Genomic DNA, 10,820 nt, shown 5'->3' on the forward strand with positions numbered 1-10,820 from the left:
CCTTAGGTTGAGCCATGTAGATCACTTCCTCCAATTCACCATGAAGGAAAGCTATAGTAACGTCCATCTGTTCAACAAACATATCAAAGTGAACAACAATAGATAAAATTAATCGAATGGACGAATGCCTCACCACCGGAGAGAAAATCTCATGAAAGTCAACTACCTCCTTTTGAGTGTAGCCCTTGGCTACCAGTCTAGCCTTATACCTAGGCTTGCTGTCACCTCTTGTACCTGTCTTGGTTTTATAAATCCACTTTGACTGAATGAGTTTCTGATTAGGAGGCTTTGGAATCAATGACCATGTCTGATTTTTCTGCAATGAGAACAACTCTACTTCCATAGCATTCTTCCACTATTCCTTCGAATCAGATACAATAGCCTTCTCAAAAGTAAGAGGCTCTACTTCAATACTGTCAGCTGCACAAGTAAGAGCATAAGCAACTAAATTAGCATAACCATACCTCGTAGGAGCTTGCCTCACTCGCTGAGGATTGTCACGTGTAAGCTGATAGTTTTGTAGGTCACTGCCACTTGAGCTTTCTTCACCAAAAGCTCCCTCATCAATCAAAGTTCTCTGCAGTTGAGGCTGTCTACCATCAAAACTGGATGACTGATCACTGGAATCACAATAAACATACATTTCAGTTTCCTCTTGTTCAACTTCCCTTCCTTAACATGAGCATAAGCTGAACATCCAAACATTCTGAGATGATCCAAGCTTGGAGCTTTTCCTGTCCATATCTTCTGAGGAGTCTTTAAGCCTAAAGCGGAAGACGGACTCCTATTAATAAGATAACAAGCTGTTTGGGCAGCTTCCCCCAAAAAATTGAAGGGTAATGAAGCATTTGTCTAGTGAAATGTCTCATAATTCCCTCAGATTTGCAAAATTTATCAAATTTGTTTCCCATAATATGGGAGTGAAATGTCTTTAACTCCTTGATTTTCATCAACACTTCTTGGATCACACCATGACTACTTCCAGGGCTCCATCTTTGTTCGGTATTGAGGATTCTAACTATCACTTGTTAGGATCAATGACCCTCAAACTATCTCCATAAGGCATGATATTGTCCACTTTGGGCATAAACCCTCATGGCTTTGCTTTTGGTTTCATCCCAAAAATCCTCATACCAATGGATATAGTCATCCTTACTTATATACCCATGATCCTTCTCTAATCTAACCAATGTGGGACTTTGGTCGCATTCCCAACATATTTTAATCATTAAACTATGATCACATCCTAACAAAATGTGAGTGTACCATCGCTAATGAAGTCTTCAATAATTTTCCAATACCCTCGGATTACATACACATAAACCTTAGGGTACACCTCTAGATTTCGGGGTTGTATCAATTTAAACTTTAAACTATAATTATATACATTGAAATTCTGAACTTTCATAAGTATATCAATTAAACTTAAACCACAAACTAATAATTATATAAATTTAAACCCTAAACTTCAATAAGTATATCAATTTAAACCATCAATTATTTTCTATTTGGATATATTTATGAAAGCTTAGGGTTTAAATTGATATACTCATGCAAGTTTAGGATTTAAATTGATACAATTATGAGTTTGAAGTTTAAATTGATACTACCCTAAAGTTTAGAATTTAAATTGATACAACTCCCAAAAGTTCAAGGGTATAAATTGAAATTTCAAGTTTGTGTCAAGTTTTTGAACTTTCAAAACTGTTTAAAAATATAGATCTCCGAAACTCTCAATTTTGTGTCTATTAAGTCTCAACATTTTTTAAAATTTTTAATAGGTCCATGACTTTTCAATTTTATGTCTTTAAGGGACATGCCATATTAGAAAATTTTTGAAAAATTAAATAATTTATTAGATGTAAATTTGAATTTTATGTGTCATAGAACTCTAAACTTTTGATTTTTTGTTTAGTAGATCCATGAATTTTGAAAGAAAATATATCTAATAGGTTAAGAGTTTATTAGACACAAAATTGATAATTTAAGTATATATTTTTTATAAGGACTTATCAGATACTTTTTTAAGTTAAAAAACTTATGGTAAAAAAAACTCAAAAGTTCAGGAGAACATATTAGAGACATTAACTTTTAAATTATAGCTTAACCATTAAATTAAATTAGTTCTTAGGTTGATTTTGTAGCTTGAGTTAATTGTGAGGACAAATGTATATACATAGCGATGGTTTGGGGCATTTTGTTGGTTTATTATAATAAGTTATTATAACAATCTATAGATTACAATAGTTTGTGTTTGAGATGCAAAGTATTTTAATATAGCTTATAATAGTCTATTTGAGATGTATACCATTTTAATTTAAATAAGAATAATAAATATTGTAATAAAGAGATAAAAAGAGGATAAAAAAGAAATAGTATATACGGTAACAAATAGTAAACACTATAACAAAGGGGACTTGGTTGTTGATAATTGTAGATTATAAATAGTAAATGTTATTATACCTTACTCCGTCAACTTCAAGTTGAGAGGCCAAACACCTCATAATGTTTAATATTTGAGTGCCTTATCTTGAATCTACCCGTTTTATTAATGTCTCGAATTATATGTACACGTACTATACTAAATAAAAGAAAAGAAAATTAAATGTTCCATACAACTATTTTTACCATCTACATTTTTATATTGATTATAAATCTACAAATTAGTTATAATGAACGTAGTTTAATGGTAATTGATATATATATACTTCTTTTAAGATTTGGAGTTTGAATTATTTCGTATTCTTTCCTCTAAGGAAGAAACGAAACGAACTAAAAAAATCATTGTGGATCTGTTAGAATTAACCAAAGAACGACTACAAAATAAATCTGTATTTGTTAACTTATGTCCAAGAAAAAAATAAAAATGAATAACTACAAAATACAAAGAACACCCAAAGCAAAGAAAGATAATCTATATCATCATAACCTTTTACTCAATTAAAGCATGGTTAAGTACTCAAAGCTCTTAATGAAAAAACTCAAATTACCCTAGACCAGAAAAGTCAGCTTTGTATAAAATATATAAAACAATTAATACCCTAAGAACATATTAAGGGTCCGATTATTCAACAACATATAGGCATAGAATTCAAACCTTTAATCTGTTCATCACACATGCCTTAATTACTAGTCAAGCTATACTTGTATTGGCATGCAACCAGTGTAAATCAATTACGGATGATGACCAAGTCGAAGCTCCAAATCGACACCATCCCCATTCCAAAGTTGCCTCCTCCCCGTCGTCGGTCCGATTTGTAGGCTCAAATCTGACCCCCAAAGGTTCATATTAAAATCTCCAAGTTGCTGGAAGTAGCCATGTGAGTTAGAAGACGATGCTTGATAGTTCACTTGAGACCTACCCAAAAGAGGCCCAAAATAGGGGATGCTGTTGAAATTAGTGGATGGACCAAGTATTTGGTTGCTTTGAAGGGAAGAAGAAGAAGATATTAATTTTGGAGGTTTATTGGGTCTATCTTTTCTATGAATATTCATGTGGCCTCCAAGAGCTTGAGCGTTGGTGAATCCACGTTTGCAAAATATGCATTCATATGAACGTTTAATGATATTATTGGTGAAACTATCTGAATAATCATCTTCCTTTACTTCCTCTGATTGTTCTAATTCACTTGAACTCTCTGAGCAACTGCTTCCTAGTTTTTGATCTGAATCCATCAAAAAATTAAGTGTGATAGTTCAAGAGAGACAGTGATGGATAGATCATGGAAATGGAAGGAAAAAACTAGGGTTTTATGGAGATGGAGGAAAGGGAAAGGAAGTTGCAAAGAAATTGTTATGCAAACACCACTATCATTATTAAATATATCATAATCTATCATGGTATCTAAATTAAGCTTTTATATTGTCACAAGACATGTTTTTTACATTTTTATATGTCAATTTTTTTTTTTTTTTTATCAATATAGACGTTTTATTGATATTCTTAGTCGAAATCTCAACATTTCCATTAAATTTAGATTTCGAATTTTCCACCTACATCGGTCAAACATATACATAGATTGTATATTTCAATTTCATAAAAGGGCTTACATTAATTTTCGAAACTGAGTAACTTAACAATAGAGTTTACAAAAAAAGGATAAAATGTGCTATATTAATAATATTTTGGAGTCTCTCTTATTTAACAAGAGGGGAAAATGAAAAATATCATCAACAGACAATAATAGAGAAGACTATTTTGGCTGTTTGTTGTTAGAAGCTTTCTGATTGCCGGCTTTTGTATGATGTCTGTGTAAATGACATGTGTGTGTTTGTGATGTGAATTCAACTGCTCAAGTTGCTTTCGGCTGTGTCATTTGGATTGGTATTTGATTTATGAATCTTCCTCATCTTCTAATACAAATATTAATTGATTATATTTCTAACCCAAATGAAAAAATAGTTTCTTTTTTCTTTTTTCCATATATATTACTATGTTAAGTATGAAATCATCGATCCACACAATTTGATTTATCAATAATATAAATCATATCTTAAGTTTTATATATATTTCATACCTTTCTGGTACTTTATGTTTGGGTATTTTTCAATTTAGCCTTCCTCGTTTGAAAATTGTATACGAAGTTCAATATTTTTTAAAACTAAGCTTATCTACCACACAATATTATAATATTACTCACAATGCATTAGAATTTGCAAGGACGAAATAGAAAAAGCAAAGAGATAAATTTTAAAAGAAAGGATACAAAATTTGCTAATCCAATTCGGTAATATACCACATTTGTTTAGGGGTAGTGTCCTTGAGAAAGATACTTTTACTAATATGAAGTCAAACATTTATAATGATATATTTATCTAAAAACATCGATAATTACATTGGCACATGAATAGTTTAACTCGATGAATAAGTACTTAGGATCCCTAAGTTTGAGAATCCCTTCTCAAGCAATGATACCTTAGGCGCTCCCTAAGATCGAGGCGACCTTCTCACAAAACTGTTTCGAGCTTCAAAATAATCCAAAACACAACCCCAAGTTCTACATAAACTTTTGAACCACAATCTTGAAAATGGACACACCGCCACATCGTTTGCCCACGACACAGGTCAAAAGAACTTCAATAAAAAAAATACTCAAAAGTGGTTGTAAGAAAACAACTTGCTCTTAAATAGATACAAGGAAGAAAAGAAAATATCCTAATTCAAATACTGTAGAGCTTAAACAAGGAAAATATCAAAGAGAAATAAAATCACACCATTTTTCAAATAAGGAAAAAATCAATCTACGGGACCAACGTTTCGAGAGACATCCTATAGGACATTTTCTGAGTCAATGAGTAAAATAGCTCTAAAAACAAAAGCCAAATATCCTAAACAAATATAGTATATTCCAAATCTCTAATATTTATTATTATTATAAATAAATAATTATTTTTTTATTAGATGTTTTTTTTAGTATAACAATTCGTAAATGTGATATCGAATATTTGACTTCTAGGAAGTAAGTTCATACTAATGATGAGCTACGCTTACGCTCACATTCTACTCTGAAAAAAAAAATACTTGGAACACACTTGTGAAAAAAATGCTTATTAAACAAAATTAATTTATATCTTGAATACTTTTAAATGATTAAAAATATAATTTTTTTAGAAAAAATATTCATAAAAAAAAACACTTTAAAACTTGCATTAATTTAATTTTTATTTTTGTAGAATTGATCTCTCAAAAGTTTCTTTATAAAAAATTCTAAATTAATAAAAAAAAAAAAATTAAGTGTTTTTTATTCTTAAACTAAAAAAATACTTTTAATCATCTAAAATCATTTAATAAGTATACTAAACACACTCTAAATTATTAATTTTTCAATGGGTACTTATATCAAAATTGATTTTATTTTAGGGTAATTGCAATTGATAGCATTTTAGGAATAATAACCAAATGTATAACATCATTTTAAAAAAATTACAAATATAGACATGTCTATCAGCGATAGACTTGGGAGTTTATCAACGATAGACTTCTGTCGTTGATAGACTCTTACTAGTGATATGGTCTATCACGGATAGACTCCTACCAATAATATAATCTATCATTGATAAAACATTTAAATTTAGCCATATTTGAAATTTTTTTATATTATGTTATATCTACTAATACTTTGAGTCTAATGTCTATATTTGTAACTTTGTGTCTAATGTCTATATTTGCAACTGTTCCTTTATTTTAAATAAGTTATCCCAACACACTAGCCCTTATTTAATAGAAAAAAGAAATTATAAGAGAAATTAGATACATATATATGGAAAAAAAAGTTGAAATGCCTATTAACTTCTTAAAAAATTAGAAAATAAATCACAAACTTTCTTGTTTCAAATGGCCTAACTCATCCTCTAAATTTGTCAGGTAAGTTTATCATTACCCAATTTCAAATAATACTAATGTCCATGTGCAGCAGTTAACCATATAATACCTTTTTGTTCTTGTTTAAGGGTTTAGTATAACTGGTGCACTATTATTATTATTATTATTATTATTATTATTTTATTTTATTTTTTTTTAAAAAAGAATGGTATTGCTATGTTGTGGTTGTTTTAATAATTGCCAGTCAAAGTCTTTCTAAAATATAGGAGATGTGATCCCTTCTTCACGTCCATGAAAAAACTTCCAACAACAAAGGACACTTCCTCAATTTGTTATATTTCTTGTGACAAATGGCACCAATCTTTTTTACTTGTAATTTTAATTTTATCAATATTTTGGTCAGAATATGAAATTTTAAGATGATCTGTCACATAAAATATAAATATTAAATAAGATGTAGTTAAGATTTTGTTGAGATCATCAGTACTAGAGTTTAACATGCAAATAGACATTGACATAATTGATTCAAGTTCAACTTTTGATACCCTCAACTCTTTCTTCTGCTTAAAAATGGTGTTTAACAGACGATGATTATCTTCAATTAATTTTTCTATCCGTTCCTTCTGCAACTAAAAAACTTGTAAGTCTTCCTCCCAATTTTCATAGACTTCTTCTAGTGATAAATTATCAATCTGGATTGAAGCATGATCAGATACCTTTGAGTCGTTACTCAAAATTTTATTAGATATCTCAGGCTCTTCAGTATTATTAGATGCAGCACAAACGGTCAATGCACACATTTCCTCATCAGACTCATTGCTTGAATCAAACTCATCATCTAACAAAGTCACTGAATATCCTTTATTCTGTCTTCTCAGATAATTTGGGCACTCGGCTTGGAAGTGGTCAAACCCTTTGCATTCTCTGCGCTTGAAGTTGCAATCTTTGTTATTATAAGCTTTGCTTAAACTACATTCACTTTCTCATTTCCTTCCAGATGATTTAAATTTTTGTGCATAATAGAGTTACTGTTACTATTGTTATCTTTGACATATGAAGTATGAAAGTTCCCAGACCCCCTATCCAAGCATTTTATAACTATGTTGAATTGTTTAATTAACAAAGGTAGAGTATTAGCAAGATTTTTTTTTTCGTATATTTGCCTTTATTTTGAGTTTGATCTTCATTAGAAATAGACTACGAAGTTATACCTTTACCTTTCTTACACTACTACAAATTTAGTCTTTCTTGATTGATGCGTGGAAAATGGAGAGTAAATATGTGTGCGTCTTATGATATGTGTTGAACTCCATGCGTCGATGGCCATGCGTTGGACTAAGAAATATGCAAAATGCATTTAAGAATGTATGCAATGACCATGCGTTCCTGCCACAAGTTTTCTTGCTCTCTCGCCAAGTATAACGAGATCCCAAGATTCTCGGGGTGATCTGAGATCGAACTCAGGGACTTGTAACTAAATGTTGCAAAGTAATGTATTTGCGACGAAGAATAAAAGAATAATGAAGTTAAAGGACTATGCGTTACTCATACTCCTAACTAAACAGATTAAACAATGGAAGTATGACCATGAGGACGCGACAATTGTTAACTCATAATAAGATGCATGGAAAAATAGATAAAATAGTAGAAGAGATAACTTCACCGCATCATTAAGCTTGATCGCAAGGGTAACCCCAACCAGCACAAGTTATGTGATCATGCTATACACAAATATACGATTCCTATTTCTAGGACGCATGCGATACATATGCGAAAATGTCGATAGGGCTTATGTCTATTCTTGCTTATGCGATTGAACTCACATAAGACAAGGTGACCGTATACCACCATATCCTATTTCTAGGGCGCATGCGCTGTGTAAATAGCAAATAGAACTTATTCCTAAGCTTCTACTCTTGCTTATGCGATCCAATCTGACTCTCTCAAGCTTAGATTTGGTCTTTAGACTACTCTCCCAAGTATGTCCAAATGATGAATGATGCCCTCATAAGACAAGATGATCACATAAAGCATGGTTGAACATAAGATTATTCCTATTTCTAGGAACACTGCTTACTTTAATTAGTGAGTTCCACTACTTACCCTCTCGGGCAATTAGTCGCCGCTGATCAGCTCATAGACAAGCATTGTGACTGCTCATAGACAAGCGTTGCTACAGCCTCACACTAAGCAAAGAGGATTTACTCACTATACTCGTGCAACACACACCTCTCGGTGGTTTGCTACATGCTTCATATGTCTATGCCACATGATTGAGTATGCGATACTCTTACAATCTTACTTAGTTTGTTGCAATGAAAGTAAAGGGTGATAAAAAAGAAGTAAATGAAGATGGAATCGAAGGAAATAAAGAGATGCATTGATTACAATATGTATTAATATCTTAAGCCAAAATGTAATAAAATACAGAGATAGAAGAGAGATGAAAGGCTAGATGTAGGCAATCTCTTGCTTCCATCAGATGTATGTTAAGGCTGTCGGTGGTGCCATGGAAGGGCGGTGGAGTAGTCTCTCTCGAGATATATCTCCGGCAAAGTTCCGGTCGTCACTCGGAATGGGTGAATGAATGAAGAACTCTCAAAGAATGTCTTCTCACGCTCTCATCTGTGATCACAAGGATCTACCTTAAGACAGAAGCTCGGATGCCTTGAATTTGGGCTCTAAGGCTTTTCTCATAGAGCTCAATCACTGACAGCATTAATGGTCCCACTCTAAGTCTTTGCCACTAACAGCGCGATGGACTTGCTCTAAATCTCTGCTACTAACGGCGTGGTAGATAAAATGTCAACATCATCTTTTTGATACTCCCAAGGTATGCATTCATGATTGGTTTCCGAAGTACCATCACATTCCGCCACTCTTGCGATCACCCTTCTATCATGGTTATCATTCTATAGCCGCAACCTTCATGCGATGGACGTATGTGATTATCAGCCGCAACATCTATGCGATGAATGTACGTGATCACCCTTGCGATGGTCTGGGATTCACCGCATGCGATCGGTTCCTGCGATAACTACAAAAGATAGACATTTTGATGTAGAATAACGCATAATATTGGGTTAGCCGAGATTTTCAATGCTGATCGATGCAAGCTCACTTTTCACATGAATTCTTAGTGTAATCACCACATATTCTACTTGTTAGCCATCACAATTCTAAATAAAAGGCTACAATAACCAATAACTTGCATTTCTACCAGTTATCATTGACGTGCATGATTTTTGTTTTCTTGATGGTCATGAAAAAAGACCATCAAGAAAAACACATTTATTGATACAATTAATTTTTATATTTAACTGGACGTACATGCACGTTAAGAAAAATATCATTCTTGACACACAAATTTGTAAGTCTCGTCAAAATGGCAACTTCCCGATTTTTAGATTCATTGATGGTCTAAACCCATCAAGACAATTTCTTTCTTGATGGGAAATGTGATGGAACAAACACAAGCGCAACGGAAGAAAAACGAATCTAAAGTACTTTAATTAGATTAATTACAAAGATAAGCATGCAATAAAACAAGTAAAAAAGGGAAAAGAATACAACCTTTGTAGACTTTGAATCTTCTCCAAATTAGCTCCAATCTCCGAACGAACGGTTCGTAGACCACCACGAGAGTCTTTTCGACTAGTCTCCGGCCTTAGAACGGGATGGTGGGATCCGGTGAGTGACTAATTTGGAGAGAAAAAAGACTAAAACTTTGAGAGAAAAAGGAATGAGATTATCACATAATCTCATCAATTTCCACTAAGGCCAAGAGTTTTAAAATTCATTAAACACTCTCTTTCAAAGACCATTACATACAAAATATGTAACTTTGAGTTTGATGAGAATTTGGTACTAAAAAGTCCATTAACTCAAAGTGGGATTTAGTGGGACAAGTGTCTTTAAAATGAAGACAACACTTAGTCATGCAAAAGTTGACATTTTCTACTCACAAATGTTGAATCTTTCTACTAAATTGGTCAAAGTTTGACTCTTAAAGTCCAAAGTCAATAAATTTGACTTTTTGACTTTCAAAAGCCAAAAGTCAACAAGTTGACTTTCATTACATTTTTTAACCTAGTCAACAATTTGATTTTTAATGCAATTTTAACTAATTTCATTTAATTTCAAAAATTAATTCTAATAATCAATTTTAAATTAAATTAATATTAAATAAATAATTAAATCAATTTAATTAATTTAATTTAATATTAAATCCAATAAAAATTCCAATGAATATGAATCCTCTTTATAATCTTGATATTTAAATCTTATTTAAATATCTCTTATTTTCTCTCTCTTTATATTTAATTCACAATTAAACATTAGGTTAAATATATCGTATATATTTTAATGATTTTCTCCAAACACCAAATTTGAATACTTCAAATTCATTCGTCACACTATTCTAAGGTTTAGTCTAATATGAGCTTGTAGGGGGACCTTATAGACTACAGATCATGGGCTCCAACAATCTGAGATTAAC

The 10,820-nt window shown here is 31.8% G+C and overlaps 1 protein-coding gene across 1 annotated transcript; it reads right to left on the reverse strand.

Moving 5' to 3' along the window:
• Positions 1-3,174: 3,174 nt before the first annotated feature.
• LOC120067550 (zinc finger protein 6-like) lies at positions 3,175-3,675 on the reverse strand. Its single transcript, XM_039019099.1, has one exon. It carries the CDS (start codon positions 3,673-3,675, stop codon positions 3,175-3,177), a length of 501 nt encoding a protein of 166 aa, XP_038875027.1.
• Between the last annotated feature and the right edge of the window lie 7,145 nt (positions 3,676-10,820).

This window comes from Benincasa hispida, chromosome 12 (assembly GCF_009727055.1).
Source record: "Benincasa hispida cultivar B227 chromosome 12, ASM972705v1, whole genome shotgun sequence".
Taxonomy (NCBI): domain Eukaryota; kingdom Viridiplantae; phylum Streptophyta; class Magnoliopsida; order Cucurbitales; family Cucurbitaceae; genus Benincasa; species Benincasa hispida.